This window comes from Talpa occidentalis, unplaced genomic scaffold (assembly GCF_014898055.3).
Source record: "Talpa occidentalis isolate TD23 unplaced genomic scaffold, MPIMG_talOcc4v2.1 talOcc4.7, whole genome shotgun sequence".
NCBI classification, from domain to species: domain Eukaryota; kingdom Metazoa; phylum Chordata; class Mammalia; order Eulipotyphla; family Talpidae; genus Talpa; species Talpa occidentalis.
The window spans coordinates 38,547,790-38,570,890 of NW_023605083.1; the positions used below are offsets into that span (position 1 = coordinate 38,547,790).

Consider the following 23,101-nt stretch of genomic DNA (forward strand, 5'->3'; position numbering starts at 1 on the left):
GGTTAAAGTCCCAGAGCTATCCAACTATCAGCAGCCACTGCAGCACGAGTTCAATCCTCTCCAGGGAGATACCCACATGGCACAGCAGACCTCTTCTGACTCACCTGCTGCTCCCCCCAGCAGTGTGTTTCAGTCAGTCTGCCTGTTCTGTTCCCCACTCTGTCTCTGGTGAATCCACTCACCACCCCCCACCTCCCGCCTCCCTGCACTTCTGGCCTGTACCGCAGCTCTTGTACGCATAAATAAATAAATCTTTAAAAAAAAAAAAATACCTGAGGCCAGAGCTCAATTGAAGCTGATCAAACCCCTTCCCTTGCCCCAAGGGTGTTTCACCTCCACCATGGGTACTGAGAAGTTAAGTGAAGTGATTGTGGATTTAGGGTTATACCTTTACTCTATCCTAGAATATGAGCTCTGGGAGGGTAGAGGCCACACCTGCTTTGTGCATACAGTACAAGAGCAGCCTTTAGACCCACAAGGAGCCTAGATTCCTGGCCCCAGCAGATAATCAGTAAGCATCTGCTGAATGCATGTCTAGATGAATGACTGAATGAATGCAGCACAGTAATCTCGTGAGCGTCCTGGAGCCCGGGAAACTGCCGTAAGCACCTTTCAGGGCGGTGGTTCCAGTAGCGGATTGGCCCAGGGGGCAGTGGGACCATGAAGTTGGTCCTCTAGGGTGCTGGGCTGCCTGACCCCGCCCCCTGGCCTGGCGGCCCGCCCCGGGGAAGTCATGTGACAGGAACCGACCAATCACGGGGTGGGGCGGGGCTCGAGGCTGCCTTGGGGGCGGCCGGCTGCGGGGCAGACATTCCCGACTGTCCCACCCGGTGGCCGCCCACGATCCCCGCTCTGTGGCCTCATGTCGCGCAGCGGAGCGGACTCTGGGCCGCACCGGCCGGCGCCAGAGGCGGCCGCCGCGGACACAACCTTCCGGGCCAGCGGTAACTGCAGGGCCCCAGGGCTGGGACGCGGAGCCGAGCCTCCCATTCATTAGAAGTTCGGTCCCCACCCCCAGGTCGGCGCGCCCACCCGCGCGGCCGAGGGGCTCGCCAGCCTGGGGGCTGCAGGCCAGTTGGCGCTGGGACTGTCCTAGTCGGGCCCTTTAGCGCCGGGGCAGCCCGGGGCCGAGAGCGCCTTCGATCTTGGGCCTGCTGGTGGGGGGGAACCGGGGGAGAGACGTCCAGAGAGCTCTGCTGACTGACCTTGACTCTCTGCCTTTAGAGCATCAGCATATCCGCTACAACCCGTTGCAGGATGAGTGGGTGCTGGTGTCAGCTCACCGCATGAAGAGACCCTGGCAGGGGCAAGTAGAACCCTCGTTGCAGAAAACGGTGCCCCGCCATGATCCTCACAACCCTCTGTGCCCCGGGGCCACACGGGCCAATGGAGAGGTAAGACTTTAGAGTCTACAGCTGCAAGCTGGGCCAGAGAGAGTAGCTCCCTCTTACAGTGGCCCCTCCACCCCCATCCACAAGGGCATTGGACTGCCTTTTGGGTTATACCCCACCAAGTCGTTTTGACCCCAGAGTGGGCCTTCCCTACCCAGTCTGTCCAGCCGGTGAAGCCCACCTAATGACTGGTGGTATTGGACATTGAATGCTTCCAGTCCATTCTTGTCAGTAGGTGAATCCCCACTATGACGGCACCTTTCTGTTTGACAACGACTTCCCGGCTCTACAGCCTGATGCCCCCAATCCAGGTAACCTTGCTCTAGCCACTCTTGAGGGGGGTAGAGAGGTTGGACCTTTGGGGGACTTCTGTTGCAGAGAGTGATACCCCTTTATCTCAGGTCCCAGCGATCACCCTCTTTTCCAAGCAGAGCCTGCTCGAGGAGTTTGGTAAGTATGGATTTCACTCTTAAAACCTTCAAACCAGGGGCCTCCCTGGTGGCACAAAGGGTTAAGCACTGCACTGTGAAGCAATCCGAAGCCTCTGCAGCACGGAGTTTGATCCCCCACCTGCCAGGGAACTGACCCACATGGCACAGTAGACCTCTCCTGTCTTGCCTGCTGCTCCCCTCAGCAGTGTATTTCAGTTAGTCTGCCTGTTCTGCTCCCCACTCTCTCTGGTGAATCCTCTCACACCTGTACCCCTGCTCTTGTATGCATAAAGAAATAAATCTTTAAAAAAGAAAACAACCTGGGCCTCCCTGGTGGCGCAGCGGTTGAGCGCTGGGTTGCGAAGCTGCCCGCAGTCTCTGCCGCGCCGGTTCGATCCCCGGCTGCTCCCCGGCCACCGGAGGAGGGTCCCACATGGCGCGCAGACCTCTCCTGCCGCCCGCTGCTCCCCTCAGCAGTGTACTTCGGTCCTTCTGCCTGCTCTGTTCCCCGCTCTGGCTCTGGTGAATTCTCTCACCCTCCCGAGCTTCTGACTGTACCCAGTGCTTGTATAAATAAAAAAAAAAAAAAGAAAACAACCTTCAAACCAGGGCCTGGACTGAGCTCTGGGGATGGGCCCCGCCCCAGCACAGCCAAGTCCTATACCTCTGTCATCCCTCCCTCCCTCCCTCACCACCTAGTAAGGTCATGTGCTTCCACCCCTGGTCGGATGTGACGCTGCCTCTCATGTCAGTCCCTGAGATCCGGGCTGTCGTCGATGCATGGGCCTCAGTCACAGAGGAGCTGGGTGCCCAGTACCCTTGGGTGCAGGTCTGTGAGGTGGTCCCCTTTCCCGAATGGGCAGGAAAGGGGTGGTGCAGCTTTGCTTCTGGGGGTGGCATTCCTATTGTTACAGGTGTGATTACACCTGTGACTTTAGTAACTTTTGGTTACTTAAGTGCCCTAACCCTACTTGATAGATCTTTGAGAACAAAGGAGCCATGATGGGCTGTTCCAACCCCCACCCCCACTGCCAGGTAAGTGTGGTAGGGGCTCCAGTGGATTTCCCGGCTGAGTCCAAGCTAGCACTGTGGTGAGGGGAAATGGAATACAGGCAGTACAGAGGAAGTATGCTAGCGCCGTGGAGGCTTGGGGTGAAGGATCTGCCTGCTGGTCACTGTTCTTACTCCTTGACAGGTGTGGGCTAGCAGTTTCCTGCCAGATATTGTCCAGCGTGAGGAGCGATCTCAGAGGGCCTATCAGAGTCAGCGTGGAGAGCCCCTGCTGATGGAGTATGGCCGCCAGGAGCTGCTCAGGAAGGTGGGTGAAAACCAGGTTCTACGTCCCTAAGGAGCCCCTCACCTCACCTTAAAAGAGAGAGATGTGTGAAGGGAAAGAGTAAAAGGGAAGTTGCAGAGAGATTTGCTAGGAGGTGAGAGCAGTAATCTAAAGCAGAGACGGTGCTTTAGAGTAAGCTGATACTGGTGGAGGTGGAGGTGGTGAGAGGTTACGAGAGTCTAGGTACATTTTTTTCTTCTCTCCCTGCCTATTTGTTTACCTCCACACCTGCCTTGATGACCTTCTCACCATTTGATCTGTCCAGGAACGTCTGGTCCTAACCAGTGAGCACTGGTTGGTGCTGGTCCCCTTCTGGGCAGTGTGGCCTTTCCAGACACTGCTGCTGCCCCGTCGGCATGTGCGACGTCTGCCTGAGCTGACTGCTGCTGAGCGTGATGGTGAGTTTCTCAGCTGGGACCCTGGGACTGGCTCTGGTAGGGTCAGCCTCTGTGCCTCAGGCTAAGAGTCACGTTCTCATTCCAGATCTAGCCTCTGTCATGAAGAAGCTCTTGACCAAGTATGACAACCTATTTGAAACATCCTTTCCCTACTCCATGGGCTGGCATGGTGAGACTTTTTGAGCAACCATCTCTGGCCCCAGTACCATTTCTCAATCTCAGAGACCCACACCAGTGGACTGCAAGTCTTGAAACACTTGTTGGGGGAATCTCCAGAGCAGGGATGCTGGGACTGGGAGCGGAACAGCAAACCTGGTGAAACTGTCTTCCAGTGTATACTTTCCAGGGTCTGGGTGTGTGCACACTGCAGGGAACGCTGAGAGATGTAGATTTCAGGCACCTAGCCTGGTTTGGGGATGAGAATTAGGCTGAAGAACTAAGAAAGGGCCCTTCCCAGCCATCTCTGCCTTGTTCCTTTCAGGGGCTCCCACAGGATCAAAGGCGGATGCCAACTGGGACCACTGGCAGCTTCACGCTCATTACTACCCTCCACTCCTACGGTCTGCCACTGTCCGCAAATTCATGGTTGGCTATGAAATGCTTGCCCAGGCTCAGAGGGACCTCACCCCCGAGCAGGTCAGGACTCAGAGCACCCTGGATCCTCAGGTCTCCTTTCCTGTCTTTGGTCCTTAAGGCATCTCAGTAATCATGACTGAGAACCCCTAAAACCAGGGCATTCCCAGGGACTCAGGAGCTATACAACTCCTTCATTCTCTGGTGACTCCAGCAATCCTTGCCACCTGCTTCCTGGTGCCACCGCCTTCCCCTGGTGTTTCTTGGACATTCAGAACACTATTCTGGGTGGCTCTTATCCTCCCTTATTGGCACTTGTTCCCTTTCTAGGCTGCGGAGAGACTAAGGGCACTTCCTGAGGTTCATTACAGCCTGGGACAGAACGACAGGGAGACAGCAGCCATCGCTTGACCACACTAACCACAGGCCCGTCTGCCTGAGGGAATCAGGGACTATGGTTTGGGCAGATGTGGGATCAATAAAATTGTACTTTTCAAACTTTAATCACATATTCTAACACCAGAGGAATGTGAACTCTAACCCTTAGGGATCTAGGATTAAAGGCTGAGGGAACAGTTCTGACCATGACTTTCCTTTGCTTGCAGATGTACAAAAACTCAAGGATACAAAGATTTTACTACAAATCTGAACAAATTAGTAGTATTATGTCTGGCCTAAAGACTCTCTTACTTGTGGAGTAATGGAGAATGTCCAAGTTTAACAAATTACTTAAAAAATTTGTATTTTTTTTTTTTTTTAAGATTTTATTTACTGGGGCCTTTGTGGTGGCGCAGGGATTAAAATCTCAGCACTATCAAGCTATCAGCAGCACTGCAGCATGAGTTCAATCCCCATACAGGGAGCTACCCACATAGCACAGCAGACCTCACCTGTCTCACCCGCTTCTCCCCTCAGCAGTGTATTTCAGTGGATCTGCCTGCTCTGTTCCCCACTCTATCTCTGGTGAATCCTCTCACTTCCCATACCTCTGGCCTGCACTCCAGTTCTTATATACATAAATAAATAAAAATAAATCTTAAAAAAAAGATTTTATTTATTTTTGCATAGAAGACTTGGAGTATGGGCTAGAAGTGAGGGGGTGGTGAGAGGATTCACCAGAGACAGAGTGGGGAGCAGAGCAGGCAGATTTACTGAAATACACTGCTGAGGGGAACAGCCAGTGAGACAGGAGAGGTCCGCTGCACCATATGTGGGTTAGCTCCTTGCTAAGGATCTAACTCAGGCTATTGATAGGCCTAGGACACCTGGGAGGCCCCCAAATCCTATATTCTTGATTGTGACTAAGACTTTGGGAAGACCAGAGCCTTTCACCACCACTACTCCTAGGGTATCAATTCACCAAGTTTGGGTCTAAGTATTTGGTGGGGAGCGGGAGAGTAGGTTCCTGGTCTCAGTGGTCAGTGGCCAGACCCTGGGCCACTGGCCAGACCCCTGGCTTTGTGAGTGGCTGCAGCTTGACTGTGTTCCAGCCCACAGGGGCTGAAGGGGTGGGTTGGGAACGTGTACGTGGCTTTGTGTCTATGGCTGTTCCAGACCCCACATGCGTCATGCATGTGCAAGCTCTACACACCTCTGTTGCCCCTGTGTCCCAATCATTGCACAGGACAGAAAACAGCTCTGGTAAGAAAGGGACTGCCAAGCTAGGAGCCTCAGGGCCTGGAAACAGTGGGTGGTTCTCGGGGTGACCCTGGCAAGTCCTTTCCTCTAAATTTTTCCCTGGCAAGACTGAGGGTGCAGAAACAACAGACCATGCAGCCCAGGAGACCTGATACTGCCTGGCGTCCTTCACGCTTTTAGGTTTGGGTTTGTGGCAAGGCTGGTGAGCAATGTGAGCATGACCAGGATGCTTTTTGTCTCCACCCTCTGTCTAGGGAACCAAGTCTCTGGGAGGGAAAATCGTGCCAGGCTGGGCAGTGATGACCTGGCCCAGGAGAACCTGGTTGCCTGCTTTCCAGTCCAGGCCTCTTCCTTGAGACCCTAGAAGGGAAGGGCCTGGGTCTTGGAGTGCTGACCTGGTCTGGCAGCTCAGACAAACATGATACACATCTCGTGGGATCCCACAGTGACTGGGCAGTGGACGAGAGCCCTGGCTGAGTGGCTAGTTTCTTAAGACACATACACAGGAACATGTATACACACCTCACCCTAGACCTCTGATTAGCTGTATTTTCCGATCACTTGGGGAGTTTTAAACGGTACTGGTGCCTAGGTGCGTCCCTCAGAGATTCTGATTTAATTGGTATGGAGGATGGCCTGGCAGCTCTAAAACCACCATGTCCAGCAAAGTTTGAGGACCAATGCCCTACACCAGTCCTTTCTCTTATCTGGAGTCAGGGGCACCTTCAGCTCCGATCACCTGCCCAGTGCCTCCTGAGCCACTGAAATTGTGGCTTTATTTTCAGACAGCCAGGAGCAGTAAGAGATCTGGAAACGTCTAGTCCCATGGTCTCAGGGGAGGACAAGACTTCAGTCAAGGACCCAGGAATCCAGCTCCAGACTCTATCCCCTGCAGGCTCCTCAGTCCGGGGCAGGACAGGAAGTGTCCGGCAGAGGTGGGGGTGGAGGGGGGTGATTGGCAGTTGGAGGCTCCAATGGGCCGAGAACCCCCCCTCCATCACCCCTCTCCTTCCATTGGTGCCTGGGTGGAGCCGCCCCAACTGCGGGGCCCCAGGGCGGGAGGGAGTAGAGGCCAGGGGCAGAGGGCGAGGGCAGAGGGCGCTGGCGGCGGCGGCCGCAGAAGGTGAGGCCTGGTGGGTCTGGCGGGTGTACAGGAGGAAGCCTTGCCAGGAGGAGGCGGGGCAGGGGGGGTGAAAGAGATGAAGGCCTCTGAGTGACTGACAGACTGTCAGTGTGTGTAACTGTGGAGCTGTGTGTGACCATGTCAGGGGTGAGACTTTGAGTGTCACTTGATGCAACTGTCAGCTAATGTGACTGCGTCCGCCTGTGGCTGCACAGTGTGGGATTATGTGTGTATCTGTCGATGCGCAGTTTTTGGTGAGAGTCTGGTTGTGTGTTTGTGTGTGTGAGAGGGCCTGTGACCACATCAGGGAATGTGTTTTGGGAAGGTCTCTGTGGGGTTTCAGGCTGTGTCTGCCAGTGTGAGAGTGGGTGGCTGGGTTGGCGTGTGCCAGTGTGTGACTTAAGCAGTAGCAGAGCGAGAGTGAGCTTGAACTGTGTGTGTATCCTGTGTCCTAACTGTTAGACTCTGCGGGAGTCGAGTTGTTTTCAGCAGCCAATGGGACTGACATTTTTTAGTGTCCAACATTAACAGATCCATCCCCAGCACATGCTTCCCCTTTTTTGTGTGTTTAAGAATTCCTGTCACTGGTCTGCCTTTCCCTGTTTTCTAATTCTTTGACTCAATTTCTGTTTCTTTTTCTCTTCCTACTGCTGTCTTCCAAGAGTTATCTCTGTCTGTCTCTCCACAGTTTCGTCTCCCTGGGTTTCTCTGTGTATCTGCTTTTTAGTTCTGCTACTCCCAGACCTCTGCATCTCTGTCTCTCTCTGTGCCCTGTGCCTGCCTCTGCTGTCTGTCTGCATCTTGGCTACCCGGGTGCCTGCAACAGTGTGAGATGCAGGTCTGCCATTGCTGAGAGCTCCCTGGAAGAGGGGGCTTAAACCACAAGGAGGAATTGCTTTTGGGAAGTGCTGTGTCCCCACGCCAGGGGTGGAATCCTTGTGTGTGGCAGTGTGAGAGCAGAAGTGTGTCAGCTTGAGTGTGTGGGTATGTGGAAGTCTAAGCGTCTGAGTCTGATTGAGGATTCTGAGTGTATCGGTGTGACTGTATCTGAGAATGCAGGTCTAAGGGTAAGTGTGAGTCTTGTGTATCTGGCACCAGGGGACCAAAGGCATTTCCTGGTGCTGGGGCCGAAAGAGTGGAGGGGGAGGAGAAGAAGCAAGAAAGGGCTGGAACATCCAGGGGAAGGGGAACTAGATTCTCTGGCTTTTCTTTATATCCCCCAACCTGGGGCCTCCTCCCTTCCCCTCGAAACACAGGCAGCTGTGCCCTAAGGAAATATTTGCTGGAGAATGAAAAGGGAACCCCAGTATGTGTCTGACTGTTCAGTTGATTGTGTCCACGTGTGTTCAAGGCGTATCTTTTTGTTGACTGTGCTTGGTGACCCCGTGCATGAATGTGGCTGTGTTTGGCTGTGTGAAAATACAGGGAATCTCTCACTGACAGGGACACAAGCAACCTCCTCTCCCTCCTCTGGCCCTAACTGTGCCTGTGGCTTTCTTTCCAGACTGGGGGAGGCCTCTTCTCTTACCGTGGCCTCGGGTTGGAGGAGGGTGGGAAGAGGGGAGGGAGGAGGAAGGAGGGGGGAGGGGGCCTGGCTAGGGGTGGCTGAGCTCCAGGGCCCAGAGGGGCGGGGGCAGGGAAGGGGAAGCCAGACGGTTCTGGGGTCCCAGAACTGAGTGGAGCTGAGACGGTGCTGTAGCTGGTGGGAGGAAGTCCTGGAGGCCATGGACATTCGGCCACTGGGATCACCGAGGTAGGGTGGGGCTGAACAGGGTACATGTGGTTTGGGGCACAGGGGTGAGCCACTAACACAGACAGACACACAGACACATGGAGACCCCTGTTTCTGCTCTACTGGGGGAAGGGTCAATGCACTTTCTCTTCGGGAGCCCTCATCAGGCCCTCTCCCATCTGCCCTTCTCCTGTCCCCATGCCTGTTTCTCCATTGCCTTTCTCCTCCTGCCTTTCCCCATCTAGAATTCCTCTTTCCTAGCACCCCAACCCCCATACACACACTGTTGCTTACCTCCTTCTCAGCCTTTCTGAGTTCCTGCTACCCCAGTCCAGCCTTTGCCTCACTGTACCCCGCTGCTTCCCAGGCCTGATTCGTGAGCATCTCTTGGGCATGTGACCCCCACCTCGGGGGTGGGGGTGGGGGCCCTGTCCCTGCAGGCTCCCTGCTCTTCTCAGCCTCCTCTCCCCTCCCCGCCACCCTGTCTCCATCTGCTGGCTCCTTGCCCGCCCCCAGCCTTTGGCAGCAGCCAGGGCATCTGGATCTGCTTAACTCTGCAGCCTCAGCTTGCACCCTAGCCCGATCCAGGCTCTCAGGCTCAGGACCAACAAGATTCCAGAGTCAGGCCCAATGAGTGGCCCAAGTAGCCAGAGCAAGGAGCTGGCCAGAGGAGAAGAGGCTTGGCAGCCAGGCCTCATGGCAGGAGTACAGGATGGGCTCAGACCCACCAGTGACAGCCCCCTGCTCCAGGGTGAAGAGGCTGCCTTGTGTCAGTCAGAGGCAATGATTAGCCCTGGGTCAGGTGGGGTGGACACAAGAATTCCCAACAGCTGGATTGGAGGAGTTGATAGGAGTGATTGAGCCAGTGCCAGCTCTTGGTGCCAGGGGTGGGCGCCAAGGGTGGTGTAGGGAGGGTGGTGGTGTTGGCACAGTCTGTTGCCTCCGGCTTTTGTTCTGGGCCCTAAGCCCAGGACTGAGATGGAGTGTGTGTGTGTGTGTATGTGTGTGTGTGTGTATACACGCTTGGATCAGATCCCCCAATGATTTTTGTTATCCCTCTCTGACTTGGTCCCTCAGTTTTTCTCCCAGTACACCAGTTTGGGAGAGGAGGAAGCAGGCTTTAGCCTTCCCTTTGGGGTGCAGGGGATCTTAACCTTGCCTCTCTCCCCACAGATGAGCAGCAGTTGCTCAGGGCTGAGCAGGGTCCTGGTGGCCGTGGCTACAGCTCTGGTGTCTGCTTCTTCCCCCTGCCCCCAGGCCTGGGGCCCCCCAGGTGAGAAGAAGCCTATTTTATGACCCCAACTCTGACTTGTGACTTGCTGCCTTCACTGTGACTCCTTCCCAGGCCTAACCTGTGACTTCTAATACCTGACATCCAACCTGGCAGCTAACCCCCTGATAGAGGGGTCTTCTGACCTCCCTCTCACTCAGATTACAACATGATGGTTTGATCAAATAGCCCCACCTATGGCTTAAAAGTCTGCTCATAACCCTGTCCCTCTTACAAAGTGGGGGCCTGGGTAGGGAAGGGTGCGAGAGAGGGAAAGGAAGAGGCTTTCCTCAGAATTTCCTTTCACAGGAGTCCAGTATGGGCAGCCTGGCAGGTCCATGACATTGTGTTGCCCCGGAGTGACTACTGGGTAAGTGCCCCACCACCACCCTGACTCTCATGACCCTTTCTTGGCCTCACCCAGTCCTTATGCCCCCTCTTGTCCTTCCCCTGTACCTCTCTATCTGTTCCTAGCCCCAAAACCATCCTTATTCAACAGAAAATTTCAACTGACTGGTATTGAGCACCTGCTAAGTAACTGGCCTGTTCTGGGCTCTGGGATACAGAATTTGCTTCCTAGTGGGGTAGACAGATAATAAGCAAATAAGGACCTTACCAGGTAGTAATACCTGCAGGGCAGAAAATCAAAAGAGGCATGTGGAAGAGGATAATTGAATGATTACTTTTTATTGGTAATCAGGGAAGGCCTCTTTGAAGAGGTGACACTGAAGTTGATTTCTGAAGGTGAGGAAAGAGGCAGCCATGTGTAGCAGGGGTATAAGCATTCCTGAGAGAGGGACAGCTAGTACAAGTGCCCTGAAGTGGGACTGAGCACAACACTGCGGAACAGAAAGACCAAAGATCAGCGCAGTGGGTGAGAGGGGAGAGGTAGGAAGGAAGGTTTGGGCTGGATCACCAGGGACTGCTAAAGCGGCTTAAAAGGAGTTTGGGTTTTATTGCAAGAAGCCAATGGGACCTGTGGCATGGTCTGACTTATGCTTTGTCTATCATCACGTCATCAGGGCCCCGGTGTCCTGGTTTCGGGACGGTGAGCCGAGACTGCTCCAGGGACCTGACTCTGGACTAGGGCACAAACTGGTCCTGGCCCAGGCAGATAGCACTGACGAGGGCATCTACATCTGCCGGACCCTGGATGGTGCACTTGGGGGCATGGTGACCCTGCAGCTGGGCTGTGAGTTGGGGAGGGAGTCTTGGGTGGCAGTGATGAGATGCAGGGTCCCTGAGGGAATTCAGGCCCTGAGTAGCCCTCTGGGATAGGCTCCAGCTGTCCCCTCTGTCTCTAGACCCCCCAGCCCGCCCTGTCGTCTCCTGTCAAGCAGCCGACTATGAGAATTTCTCCTGCACTTGGAGTCCGAGTCAGGTTAGCGGTTTACCTACCCGCTACCTCACCTCCTACAGGTGTGTGCATGATCGGGTGTGTATGCCTCTACATTTGGGTGTGTTGGCACAATGTGGGTATGGGAGGCAGGGATGGAGGTCTCAAGGAAGGCCTCAGCGAGGGAGAGAGGACCCTCTTTTCCTTCCTGACCTCAGATGGTCCCCTCCCTGCCAGGAAGAAGACAGTGCCGGGAGCTGATGGTCAAAGGTAGGACATAAGGGAGAGGCTGGGAGCTCCAGCTAGAGACGGCAATAGGCATTGCCAAAGCCCAAGACCACATCCTCCCTCCTAGGATGAGTCCATCTACAGGACCTTGGCCATGCCCACAGGACCCCCCGGGGGCGGCCCGCTGTGTGGTCCATGGTGCAGAGTTCTGGAGCCAGTACCGGATCAATGTGACTGAGGTGAACCCGCTGGGGGCCAGCACACGCTTGCTGGATGTGAGCTTGCAGAGCATATGTGAGTATCGCCCATAGAACCTCCCCCCACTTCCTCACCACAGAGACCCCAAATAAACTCAGACTACAGCTATTCCAACACAGAACACTCCCCCCCAGAGCTCCCAGTTTCCTCCTAGTAGAGACCCCTTTCATCACACAGATGGCCTATATGGAGTTTGGGAAGCCAAAGAGGCCAGAGATCAGAGCTCAGGAGGCAGGGTTACCTCAGCGCACACTCCCTAGAGGCTGCCCCTAGAGCCCTCTCCAGAAGTCCTTCCTGGCTGCCTGGTCCCAGGACTGCCTCTCTGCTTCTAGGCCCTGTGGTGAAGGCTGCCATATTTCATGTCCTTTCTATGTGTGGAAGGGTGACATTAAAACCCTTCTGGAATTTGGGCTAATTCAACTTCTTCCTTGGATGGAAAGAAAAACCACTCTTTTATTCACTCAACAAACATTTCAAAAACGTGTCCCCAGATCTCATCTTATTTTATAATGTGCATGACTGCGCTTTAGCCTAGTGGATGATTAAGCTTATGATTTCCCCAGTTCCCTTGGAAGTGCTTCATTCAGATGCCATTAGGCACACACTCACCTCCCCTTGAGAGGTTCTGGGTAAGGGATGGGTACCTGTCACCTGCCCTGACTTGTGTCTCCACTGCTGTCAGTGCGCCCTGACCCTCCCCAGGGACTGCGGGTAGAGTCAGTACCTGGTTATCCCCGACGCCTGCGTGCCAGCTGGATGTACCCCGCCTCCTGGCCCCGTCAGCCCCACTTCCTGCTCAAGTTTCGGCTGCAGTACCGTCCAGCACAGCATCCGGCCTGGTCCACGGTGAGACCTGGAGTGTGTCCTCATCTGGGGCTGTGGGTCCTGTCTCTGGTTTCATGTTCCCGGGTGTTCTGTGTGGCTTTCCAGCACTGGCAGGTCACCAAAGCTATGTTTCCTCCCCCTACAGAGTGCTCTCCGTGGGCCAGGCTTGGTGCTGGGTGCTGGGGTGCCAGTGGGGACCAACAGATCCAGCCTTTGCCCTTCAGGGCTGTAACTCTGGTGTAAGCCTGTCTATGGGAAGACAGCAGTGACTTCTTAAAAATAACTTTTCAGGAAAAGGAGTGCCTTTCATCCAGAGGCATATCCTCATCAAACACTTATCTAGATGAGGTAGTAGTGAATATATCTAGATGAGGGTAGTAGTGAATTTCCATGTCTGGAGATGTCAGAGATTGGCTGGCATCAGTTCTGGGGAAGCTGCCTCCTTAGATAATAACCAACATCTATTGAGAGCTGCCTGCCTGCCAGCGACCTTGTTAACCCATTTTACAGGATTATCTCATTTAGGTGTATTTACCTCCATTTTAAATGAAAAAACGTAAGGCACAGAGAGACCCAAGGTCACCCACTAAAGGCTGCAGCAAGATTTGAACCCAGGCAACCTGATGCCACAGCCTGTTCTGTGTAACCACTATGCCCGTTTGTCTTCCGAACATAAAGTGTAGACTTGACCTCATCGTGAGTCACAACACGTGCTCTGCCAGGTTGATTGGGAGGAAGGGTACTCTTTGCAAACTGGGGCTGAGGTAGGCTCCAAGTTTGCAACAGAGAAAATCATCTCCCGTTCCCCCCCGACCCCACTCCCCCTTCCACACACACAGGTGGAGCCAGCTGGATTGGAGGAGGTGATCACAGATGCCGTGGCTGGGCTGCCCCACGCAGTGCGGGTCAGTGCCCGGGATTTTCTGGACGCTGGCACCTGGAGCGCTTGGAGCCCAGAGGCCTGGGGGACTCCCAGCAGTGGTAAGAGACAGAGCCACCTGAAGAAGGAATGAGGCCCCACCCCACAGTGCCTATCAGCTAGATGTGTTGGCGGGAGCTGGCAGCCTGGCACAGGCCGGGCCCATGCAGCTGTGGCATTGCGGTCCAGGCTTCAGCCTTGATTGCCTGCAGCCCCATCTAACTTAAGCCCTGCCTCTCAGCCTCTACCCCGGCTGCATTCCCAGAAGCTTTCGAGCTCCCCCTCCCTGCACAGCTGTATTGGCAGTTCTCCTCAGGTGTCATCTCCCTTCAGGGCCCCTGCCGAAGTCGATGCCAGCTGGGGCCCAGCCACACACACAGCGAGAGGAGGTGCCTCAGGAGGATAGTTCCACTCCTCCAAGGCCTTCCCTGCAGCCAGACCCTCGGCCACTTGGTAAGCTTGAGTAGATGGGAATGGGTTGTAGAAGACAGAAAGCCCCAGATAGAAGGGGTCACCAAGTTTGGTCAGATTTGCTCTCACAGTGGCATGTGACATTCCCCCCTCCTTAACCCAGATCATAGGGACCCTCTGGAGCAGGTGGCTGTGCTGGCGTCTTTGGGAATCTTCTCTTTCTTGGGACTGGCAGCTGGGGCTCTGGCACTGGGGCTCTGGTAAGTGACTTCCATTGGTCCCTCAGCCTCTGATTCCACACACTCTGATATCTATAAACCATCCCCATCCCCACCCCTCATGATTTCCCACTGAACCTGTCTGCATCTAGAACTTCTTCCCCTAGCTTCACCCCTATCTTCATGATTCTCGCTGATACCTCTCCTGAGCCTTTACTAATAAACCCTTTTGGAGGACTGAAATGCCCCACATTGTTAGGGACAGCTGCCTTTTTATGTCCCAGGCTGAGGCTGAGACCAGGAGGGAAGGATGAACCCCAAAAGCCTGGGTTCTTGGCCCCAATAATTTCAGTGGACAAGCTTCCAGGTGAGTAGGACTTACAGGAGGTTTGGACTTGGAGCTATGGTTCCTCATTTTGAGAGTCTAGATTAAGAGCCAGGTGCCCTAGTCACCTGATGTTGGGAATCTGAGCTAAAAGATCTCTTCATTCTTTTGATGTCTGTGTTAGGAATTGAGCTTTCATTTTTGAGTCCCTGAGCTCAGAATTGGATTTCTGTTCTCTCTTGCAGGGTATTGGGGCTCCTAGATGGGCTCCTTCCTCATTTTCAGGATGTTAGACTCAGACCTGGATATCCATCCTTATTCTTGGGGTGTCTTGGATCACAGCTAAGATCATTCTGGGCCAAGATCCATACTTACTATCTTCCTTATTTGCCTCCTGCTGCTTCTAGGAACGCCAAACCTGTAGAGGACCAGCAAGTCTTCAGCTGATTCCACCTATAACATTGTCTGGTGTGGATGGATGGACAGATAGAACCAGGCAGGACAATATATCCTCACGGAGGGGGTTATCTCAGCTTGATGTTCTGTTTGGAGCCCATTTCTGTGAATCTCCGTGTGCCAAACTTGCCAGCTAAAAGGTGCCGGAGCCCCTGATTTCATCCCAGAGCTGGAGATCCCCCTGAAGAATGTGTGTAGGTGTGTATGTCTGTGTTCGTGGGTGACTATGTGTAGATAAAGCAGGGAACGTGTGTTCATTGCATGCCTGTATGTATGTAGTTGCATGGGGAGTATGTGTGGCTCTTTGGCTCTTGGCTTTGCCCCTGGTGGGGGTCGTGGAGGTGTGAATAAAGAGAATGTTTATTGACATATCTCTAAGCTTCAGATTCAGGGCTCTCAGGAGAGGGCACAGTACTTGGAGACCACACTTGGAGACTATCTCACAATGCTACTTTATTATTTTGGTTCTTGAGGGCCCCAACCCATTTTCCTTTTCAGCCACAAATTCATATGGGCAGAGTCCCCCGGAACCTCTTCCCTTGGCGCTCAAGCCACCTGGCTAAGCTGCCGTTCTGGGGGTGGATGCAGACGCTGCGCCGAGACAGGTGAAGTCTGGGAAAGGAAAGGTTCAAAGTCATGGTTGTAGCTTGGGAATGAGGTTAGGGTCCAGGGTTAAGGACAAAGGCAAATGAAAACCTGCGTCAGCAGCAGAATTAGCAGTTGGGTCTGAGGTTGGGATCGGCATCAGTTGGGACTGATTGGCATCAGGGACGGGGTTAGCACTCACACAAAGGCCTGAAGGTGGCATTCCCCATTAGCCTCCTGTACTTCCACCCGGATAACTTTCCTCAGCAGCTTATTTGGCAGAGGCTGTCGGTAGAGCTGAGTGCAGCAGTTAGTGCTGGAAGGCAGTGGCAATTCTAAGAGACAAAGGCGCCATGTGTTCTGCGGCTTTTCATTCAGAACTTCTCCATCAGAATCCCTCCAGCCGGAGGCTAGGTTTCTTGAGCCCCTCCATCCCATTCATCCAGGTCCCAAGCACTCACCTTCTCCATGGTCTGGGCTCAGGAGCAACAGTAGCATCAGGAGGCTGTTGGTAGGTGAGAGTCCCTTCATGCTGCTTAGCTGGATACTCCCCTCTCTCCCTCCTACCTTTTATCTAGGTGCCTGTTCCCTGGGGCACCAGGTGAGTCAGAGGCAGGTGAAGATGTACCAGTTGCTCATTCTGTGGCATTCCTGGGTCCTAATTGCCACAATCCACAGAGCCCCTCTTCTTCTAGGGCTGCCATTTCCCATGTGCACCTAAGCTGGGCAGAGAAGCTGAGGAGAGGGCTAGGGCTTAGGGTGTCACCTCATGGGGCAGCAGCATTGGGAGTGGTGCGGGATGAAGGAAAGACAACTCAAAGTCCAAGTGAGAGAGAGGCCTAGAAGGGCTACCACTTAAAAAAAGTGCAGCCCCGGGCCTCCCTGGTGGCACAAGGGGTTGAGCACAGCACCGTGATGCTGTCCACAGCCTCTGCAGCACAAGTTCGAGTTCCATCCCCAGCTGGCCAGGGAGCTACCCATGTGGTGTGGCAGACCTCTCCTGTCTCACCCGCCGCTCCCCTCAGCAGTGTATTTCAGTCAGTCTGCCTGTTCTGCTCCCCACTCTGTCTCTGGTGAATCCTCACACCTCTGGCTTGTACCCTAGTTCTGTATGCCTAGATAGATAAATCTTAAAAAAGAAAAAAAAAAGTGCAGCCCGGATCTATGGCAGTGTCATATTTAGAACCAGGTTCAGAGAAGGTGGGCAAGAAGTACATGGAGTAATGCACATGCGTGGGAGATGCATCACCCTCTGGTGCAAGCTAGGGTGGCGTGACCAGGGGCTATTGCTTGGGGAGCTCCACAGTTGTCCATAATCAAAGCTCACGATCTCTAATTCCTGTTCTTATCTAACTTTCTGCTAATCTTTACAATTAAGGTGTTCTAGCTGACCTTGTTGATCTGGCCATAAAGTCTGCCTGCTGTTTTCAGCAGATACTGGTTTCCCAGTATATGCCTCATACCAGGACTTTTGCCCTGGTGAGAGGCCCCTGCATGACTCTACATTTTAGCTTGACCAGCAGGAACACTGGGCACCAAGACAATAGCCCTGATAACAAAGAGGCCTGGGGATTCCACATCAGGGACTTACAGTACAGTGACTGCAAGGATCCACAGTGGCGCCCAATGATGGATATTCACACTCACACACCCCTAGCTACACATTCATAGTCACACTTCAGTCACTCCATCAGCCTCACATGGCCAGACAACCACATCAGAATCATACAAGCCCAGTGCACTCAAAGCCCTACTCCGACACATTTGTGTTTTCACAACCATCCATCACACATCCATATTAGCACAGATTCTATAGGGGTGATGGGGTGGGTGGGAGCAGAGGGCAGGCCAGCATCAACTTGCCTTCATGTTTCCTTCCCCACTTCTTACTCTAGCCTGCCTACCTTATCAAGAGAAATTGATGGGAATGGGTCCCTAAAACAGACCCATGGGCTGATAAGTCTTGGCTGGGACCTTGGCTGGGACTGGCCACATTGAGTGAGAAGCTAGTGGTATTGCGTGGGTGTCTTGGGGATGGTGAGGTAGGGACTACTTTTCCCAGGAAGATGGAACAAGAAGGAAGCCAGACGAGGCCAGGTGAGGGAAGATAAAATTCTTTAGTGCCAGGTTACTACTGTCAACAGGTAAAATACACAAATCTTATCTTCCTGTTGTTGCCTAGTCCTGTCCCAGGAATGTCAGCCTCTTGCCAGCAGGGGCCTGGGGTTCCAAGACTCAATCACTGGTTTATTAGAGACATAAGACTCAAGAGCTCAATTACCTCTCTTTTGTCTAGTCAAATTCTAGCCTCTTTCCACTGTGGGCTTGGAGGAACATCCCTCCTCACCAACGTCCAGTGAAAGCCCACATCAACAACCCCTGCACCCTGTGCATCCCATCCTCCTGCAAAAGCCCCCCAGTCCCATCTCCTTCCTGTGCCTTCCATCCTAATTCTATACCAAGCATTTATTTCCCTCTTCCCTTTCTTCCCCCTCCCTGCAAGTCAAAATTCCTCCTCCACCTCCAGTCCTTTCCAGGAAGCTGGGGACTGCCTAGGGTGGGGACAAGCTGCTAAATTTAGGTCCCCTGGCACCTTGAAGAATCTCTTACTCCTGATCTGGGGATTTTAGCCCTCCAATCCTGCTTGGCATTTGAAACATAAGCTGAGTCATAACCCAGTAATCCAGATCTTGTCTTGTTGCAGGGGTGCCTTTGAAGCCTGCTCTTTGGTGAGCTACCCCTGTGGTACAGGGCTGCTCTTGGGACAGGGATTCATATCTTTTTCCCTGGCATCTCTTTCTGCTGCAGAGCTGTGACGATTGGGGGGACCTTCAGCTCCTAGTGTAGGGCTAGTTCCCCTCCCAGTCTGAACAGCTTGAATTTTTACTCCCTCCTGTCCAGGGTGAGGTTGAAGGCCCTTTCCTGGAGTTTTTCTTATTGACACTAGGTCTTCTCACATTGTATTGTTGAGGTGTAGCCCAGGACTGGACAGGGCACTCTACTTTTGAAAGGGTTCTTGATGTAGACATTGTGAGCAAGTGGCTCAAGAGCCTGGGTCTTTTCATGAAAGTGGTCACAACCCAGAGGTCACTGTACTTGACCTCTGGATCTAGGAGTCAAGAAGTTCAAGGAGTTCCCTTTAACTTCTAATACCAGAGGCCATAAATTCTTTCTTCCACCCTCCAGTCTGGACTTGTGCCTCAGAGCTTGGATATAGCCATTGAGGTACCATCATCTTGTCACAGGTCTTCTTCATTAGCTGGCTGTTTGCCACACACTTTATGGTCTTTCCTGGACTTTTAGTCCAGAGACCTAGGAAGGCAAGAAACAAATTCATCTGAATATGTATCCATTTCCCCCCTTTGGTTTCTCCAAATATAGAGCCAAGTCTTCTCTTCAGCCACAACCTGCTATAGCAGAGGCAATCCCAGGCTGAAAGTTAGATTCCTACCTTGTCTCCTTCTCCATCCCCCAACACACAAGGCTGTGTCTTTAATCCTATGGTGTCCTTTCTACTGTTGTAGCCAGTCCCTAACTGAAAGCAGACCCACCCAGGAGTCTCTGACCATTAGTACTCTCAAGCCAACTGGGTGACAAGACAGAAGGCAGGGCCTCTCTGGTGGTGCAAGGGGTTAAGACGCAACCCTTAAAGCTATCCTCAGTCACTGAAGCACAAGTTTGATCCCCAGCCTGCCAGGCAGCAACCCACATGGCGCAGCAGACCTCTTCTGACTTGCCCACTGCTCCCCTCAGCAGTGTACTTTGGTCAATCTGCCTGTTCTGTTCCCCACTCTGTCTCTGGTGAATCCTCTGGTGAATACACACACACACACACTCAGGCCTGTACCCCAGCTCTTGTATGCATAAATAAATAAATCTTCAAAAAAAAAAAAAAAAACCCAGAAGGTAGTGGCAGGGACTGGCCCTTGGGTTCTCCTGGGGAGGTAAGAACAACTACTAGATGTACTGATGTCAGGTATCTCTAAATTCCAGGGATCAGACTGGAGTAGCTGGAAGTTGGGGTATTACCTGCAAGAAAGACCGCCCACACTTCCAAGTCACTCCCTTGTGGCAGACAGAGGGAGATGGCATATATAAACTGTTCCTTCCTCTCACAACCTACTTCTTACAACTCTGGGTTTAAAATTCTTTTGATACACTCCTGGGAAAAGTTGATTCTTCAGATACTCGGCAAAGTCCTTGTTAGGAGGAAGGTGGCAGCAGAGCTGGGGCAGCAGAACACAAATGTGGGGATAGAGTTGGGATGGCTGACCAGGCTAGACCGATTTAGATGCCCTCCCTTAGGCAAGTCACAGCGATGGAGGTGTGTGTGTGAGGAGTGGGGGAAGAGAGTGCAGGGCAGCCACGAATAACAATGGGGAGGTGTGATCCTGTTGAGAGCCCCTTAGAAATAACGGTGGCAGGCAGGGCACCCTGTCAGAGGGCGGCGGGAGGTTCTGTAAGTAAGGAAACAGCTGGCCTGGGGAGGAGCACCCAGCCCGAATAGCAGCAGCGGCGACAGAGTCAGGAGGGCAGCAAGTGGCTTTAAATCTTTAATGCACCGGCGGGCTGGGCAGTGGCGGGGGGGGACGGCGGGGGAGGCCGCGACCCGAGCGCTGGGGAGCTGGGCCCAGGCCGCTTGACAGACAGCTCATCAGTCCCCGCAGAGGCTCCAGTTTCTGCTCCCGGGGGTGCGCCGAGCTGCGGGGCGACCCGACACGGCCGTCGGGTGGGGCCAAGGCCCCCGAATTCCCCCCACCCCGGACCCCCGCCCCATCCGTCCTCCGAGACTGAGCCTCGCGCAAGCCCCGGGCGCCGCCGCGGTGTCAGAGCCCCTCACCTCCGCTCCCTCCGCCACATGCGCAGCCAGGGGAAAAAGTAGAAGCAGCCCCAGTAGATCCTGCGGAGAGAGGGCAGGGCAGGGCCGGGCGGGGCGGGCTGACCCCGGAGACTCCGCCCCCCGGAGGCCGCGCCCCTCCCACGGAAAGCCCCGCCCACAGAGGGGCGGGTCCTCCGCAGCCCCGCCCCGGCCCCGCCCCTCGCCCCCGCCCCCAGAGGACTCGCGCCCTCCCCCCCCCCCCGCGCAGCGGCGGGCGCCTCCTCCGCAGAACCCGCCTCCACTCACTCCTCCTCCGCCTCCAGCGCCACTTCGTATCGCCTCAATCCCGACATGTCCCGGGCTCCGAACGTCTCCTGGGGAGCGGCAGGATCGGATCAAGGACTCCCCCAGCCCAGGTGCCCTTCCCTGACATGCTGAGGCCCGGTCGGTCTCGTTTATTTTCTGATCAACGGAGGCCGGCGCCCCGGGGGGGCCCCAGGTGCCGCACGGGGTGGGGCTGAGGATTTGGGGGGCTCTGAACCGTCGGGATTGGGGGGCTGGTCATTTTAGGGACCTGGGACATTCAGGGGGACAGGGCGAGAGGCTCGGTGGCTATGAGGCCGGGATATTTGGGGGCCCGGGTGAGGGTTTTCGGGGGCTGGGGTCACCTGGAGGGGGGCTGAGGGGTCAGCGCAGCCTAAACTCCCGCCCTCCCTGGCTCCGCCCCGGAAACAAACCGTTATCGTGACGTCACAGGGACTCCGTCGCGCAGGAGGGGCGGGGCCCGCCTGGTGCCCGGAAGGGGCGGGGCCAGCGGCCTGCGTGGAGGCGGGGTCAGTGTCACTTGAAGGGGCGGAGCTAGCGCCTGCAGCACCCCTAGCTAGCTGAAGCTCCGGAATTGGGGTTTATTATTAAGATGCGGGGCACAGGCCCCTCCTTTGCACGGATGGGGTTAGATTTGGGATCTCCACCCTGGGAGGGGGACATCTGGGCGCCAGGCAGCAAGAAGAGAACTTTGGGCCCTGTCCAGTGCAGATTTCCAGTCGCCTCTTGGCTTCTGCCCTGCTCATTTGCCTTTTTTTGTCTGCTCCAGTTCACTTGTATGACCCCGGAATAAGGAGGGTTAGGCGTCCGGAGAGAGTCCAGTCTGGGCAGACCAGGTTACAGAAATACCTGTTGGCCGAGTGGCGGTGGACTAGTCCTTTAATCGCCAGAGGGTTACAGCCCTCCCTCTGAACTGAGCCCTACCTGCCTGGGATTTTTGTTTCTACACGCATTCAGACAGCAAATGTTTATTGTCACTTATGTGCTGGGCGTGGAGATACAGCAGTAATGAAGACAGGCTGTCTTTCCCTCAGAGAGCGTATCATGTGGGCTGGAGATGGAGGGATGGAAAGAGATGATCATAATAAACGTAGCAGACTGGCAGGGGAAGTAGAGAGTGTTATGGTAGAGCCCAGAAAGAGCAACTGATCCATGTGGGAGATTAGCAATAGCTGCCCCAGTTGGCTGGGGAGGGAGGAAGAGAGCTTGTGGCTGGACTCTAGGGGAGAGTGACCAGAAATGAGTGAATTGAAACTTCTCCAGCTCAAGTGTGGATACTGGATATGCCTACCCCCCTCCCCTCGCCTCCCATCCTCTTCTCATACTTGTTTTCCCTTGCCTGGACCACAGATGGACAAATGACTGACAGATCTGTGAGTGCCAGTTGGGCGTTACTGGAAGCTTTGCCATCTGGGTATGTGGAGAAGGTCTTGCCACACCACACTCACAATCACATTGATCCCTCGGGACCTGCCCGGCAGGCTCAGGTCTGGTGCCAAGGAGCTGGAGGGCTGGTCCTCCCTTCAGGTCTGTGGTTCCTCAGGGCCATGGTGATGCACATCCCCTCACTCAGACACAGGGCTCCTTCTGGGACAGTTGTGTGCTGGCTGCTGTGGTGCTTGTTCTGGGGGAGGGAGGTCAGGCAAGGTCATGGGCTGGGGTCTTGGGCAGGGTCTCAGAGGGAGGAGGTCAGGCTAGGGAGGGTCAGGCTTGCTTTGGTAGAGTTCTTCTGCAGTCTCCAGATGATGTGGTTCACCTAGGGCTGGTCTGGGGGTGCTCAGAGCTGATGACCTTTCAGCATGGTGAGCTTGGAGTCAGAAAGAATAAAACAGCACTGGAACACAGCTTCCCAGAAGCTGAGGATCACGTATAGGAACCTGTTTTAGTGGGTTATTTGTGGGGAGGACTCAGCAGGAGATGAGAAATGAGATGGTGAGTGTAATCCAGGTGGTGGAGGAGGTGGTTGGGAGGGAGGAGCCTACTCACCGTGCTATGGTACCCTGTGACCATCCTTGAGGAGGAGATGGAACAAAAAGGCACCAGAAATGTTCCCAGGAATTGGGATGTTGGTTCATCAAGAGACAAAGTCTTCAGAGTTGTCAGCTCTCAGAGCCGAGGGTTGGTGTTAACATTAGGTTTGAGGGACCATAGGTGGGAAGGTCACACCCATGACTGGAAATCAGGAAACCTGTGTTCCTCTCTCCCTCACCCTCATACTCCATCCTCTTCCTTTTCTGGAAGCTCAGGCTAGGGGAGACAGAGCCTCTAGCACAAAGGGCAGCCAGAGGCCCTAGGATATCAAACACTGATACACATAGAACAGCTAGAGTGCACACACTGGTGCACAGGAAACAGGAACACCTGCATCGCACACCCTCCCACCCCCACCCCACGCCACATAGGAATAAATGTAATGCAGTTAGATCCACATTTACACAGGAAGGCACACTCACAACGGAACAGCCATTTGGTACATGTACACTCTCATGTTCACAGATACACTTG

The 23,101-nt window shown here is 54.3% G+C and overlaps 4 protein-coding genes across 7 annotated transcripts; 2 read left to right on the top strand and 2 right to left on the bottom strand.

Annotated features, from left to right (window-relative positions):
* The first annotated feature begins 819 nt into the window (after positions 1–819).
* Positions 820–5,135, top strand: GALT (galactose-1-phosphate uridylyltransferase). Of its 2 annotated transcripts, none has more exons than XM_037491900.2 (11): positions 820–944; positions 1,225–1,394; positions 1,627–1,702; positions 1,793–1,841; positions 2,522–2,651; positions 2,801–2,857; positions 3,018–3,140; positions 3,424–3,556; positions 3,642–3,725; positions 4,038–4,192; positions 4,460–5,135. In XM_037491900.2, the coding sequence occupies exons 1-11, from the start codon at positions 863–865 to the stop codon at positions 4,538–4,540; spliced, it is 1,140 nt and encodes a 379-aa protein (XP_037347797.1). In that variant the 5' UTR covers positions 820–862; the 3' UTR covers positions 4,541–5,135. The 2 variants fall into 2 exon arrangements, with proteins under 2 accessions (XP_037347797.1, XP_037347798.1); XM_037491901.2 differs by having other exon boundaries at positions 912–944; positions 1,257–1,394.
* Positions 5,136–6,742: 1,607 nt separating this feature from the next.
* Positions 6,743–17,274, top strand: IL11RA (interleukin 11 receptor subunit alpha). Of its 3 annotated transcripts, none has more exons than XM_037492170.2 (13): positions 6,743–6,890; positions 9,796–9,895; positions 10,202–10,262; positions 10,915–11,084; positions 11,197–11,311; positions 11,466–11,498; positions 11,584–11,750; positions 12,397–12,560; positions 13,379–13,520; positions 13,792–13,911; positions 14,033–14,129; positions 14,372–14,454; positions 14,820–17,273. In XM_037492170.2, exons 2-13 carry the CDS (start codon positions 9,796–9,798, stop codon positions 14,834–14,836), a joined length of 1,269 nt encoding a protein of 422 aa, XP_037348067.1. In that variant the 5' UTR covers positions 6,743–6,890; the 3' UTR covers positions 14,837–17,273. The 3 variants fall into 3 exon arrangements, with proteins under 3 accessions (XP_037348067.1, XP_037348068.1, XP_037348065.1); XM_037492168.2 differs by lacking the exon at positions 6,743–6,890 and adding an exon at positions 8,522–8,643; XM_037492171.2 differs by lacking the exons at positions 6,743–6,890; positions 14,372–14,454 and adding an exon at positions 8,521–8,643 and having other exon boundaries at positions 14,820–17,274.
* Positions 15,333–16,312, bottom strand: CCL27 (C-C motif chemokine ligand 27). The gene is made up of 3 exons (XM_037492172.2): positions 15,915–16,312; positions 15,656–15,788; positions 15,333–15,480 (listed from the first exon to the last, which is right to left on the bottom strand). Exons 1-3 carry the CDS (start codon positions 15,982–15,984, stop codon positions 15,375–15,377), a joined length of 309 nt encoding a protein of 102 aa, XP_037348069.1. The 5' UTR covers positions 15,985–16,312; the 3' UTR covers positions 15,333–15,374.
* A 2,705-nt stretch (positions 17,275–19,979) lies between the features above and the next one.
* On the bottom strand, positions 19,980–21,002 carry LOC119230732 (uncharacterized). The gene is made up of 4 exons (XM_037492173.1): positions 20,941–21,002; positions 20,579–20,646; positions 20,294–20,353; positions 19,980–20,154 (listed from the first exon to the last, which is right to left on the bottom strand). The coding sequence occupies exons 2-4, from the start codon at positions 20,623–20,625 to the stop codon at positions 20,007–20,009; spliced, it is 255 nt and encodes an 84-aa protein (XP_037348070.1). The 5' UTR covers positions 20,626–20,646; positions 20,941–21,002; the 3' UTR covers positions 19,980–20,006.
* Positions 21,003–23,101: the final 2,099 nt, after the last annotated feature.

What these genes read in the sequence shown, in the direction of transcription:
- GALT (XM_037491900.2), top strand. Translation starts at nt 863, where the DNA reads ATGTCGCGCAGCGGAGCGGACTCTGGGCCGCACCGGCCGGCGCCAGAG. An exon ending in CCCAGTACCCTTGGGTGCAG is followed by an intron (nt 2,652 to 2,800) that starts GTCTGTGAGGTG and finishes CCTACTTGATAG; the next exon opens with ATCTTTGAGAACAAAGGAGC. An exon ending in GGGACCTCACCCCCGAGCAG is followed by an intron (nt 4,193 to 4,459) that starts GTCAGGACTCAG and finishes TTCCCTTTCTAG; the next exon opens with GCTGCGGAGAGACTAAGGGC.
- IL11RA (XM_037492170.2), top strand. Translation starts at nt 9,796, where the DNA reads ATGAGCAGCAGTTGCTCAGGGCTGAGCAGGGTCCTGGTGGCCGTGGCT. An exon ending in GGTGACCCTGCAGCTGGGCT is followed by an intron (nt 11,085 to 11,196) that starts GTGAGTTGGGGA and finishes CTCTGTCTCTAG; the next exon opens with ACCCCCCAGCCCGCCCTGTC. An exon ending in GCCAGACCCTCGGCCACTTG is followed by an intron (nt 13,912 to 14,032) that starts GTAAGCTTGAGT and finishes TCCTTAACCCAG; the next exon opens with ATCATAGGGACCCTCTGGAG.
- CCL27 (XM_037492172.2), bottom strand. Translation starts at nt 15,984, where the DNA reads ATGAAGGGACTCTCACCTACCAACAGCCTCCTGATGCTACTGTTGCTC. An exon ending in GAGCCCAGACCATGGAGAAG is followed by an intron (nt 15,789 to 15,914) that starts GTGAGTGCTTGG and finishes TTTGTCTCTTAG; the next exon opens with AATTGCCACTGCCTTCCAGC. An exon ending in TGCCACCTTCAGGCCTTTGT is followed by an intron (nt 15,481 to 15,655) that starts GTGAGTGCTAAC and finishes TTCCTTTCCCAG; the next exon opens with ACTTCACCTGTCTCGGCGCA.
- LOC119230732 (XM_037492173.1), bottom strand. Translation starts at nt 20,625, where the DNA reads ATGTCGGGATTGAGGCGATACGAAGTGGCGCTGGAGGCGGAGGAGGA. An exon ending in GCGCTGGAGGCGGAGGAGGA is followed by an intron (nt 20,354 to 20,578) that starts GTGAGTGGAGGC and finishes CTCTCTCCGCAG; the next exon opens with GATCTACTGGGGCTGCTTCT. An exon ending in ATGTGGCGGAGGGAGCGGAG is followed by an intron (nt 20,155 to 20,293) that starts GTGAGGGGCTCT and finishes GTCGCCCCGCAG; the next exon opens with CTCGGCGCACCCCCGGGAGC.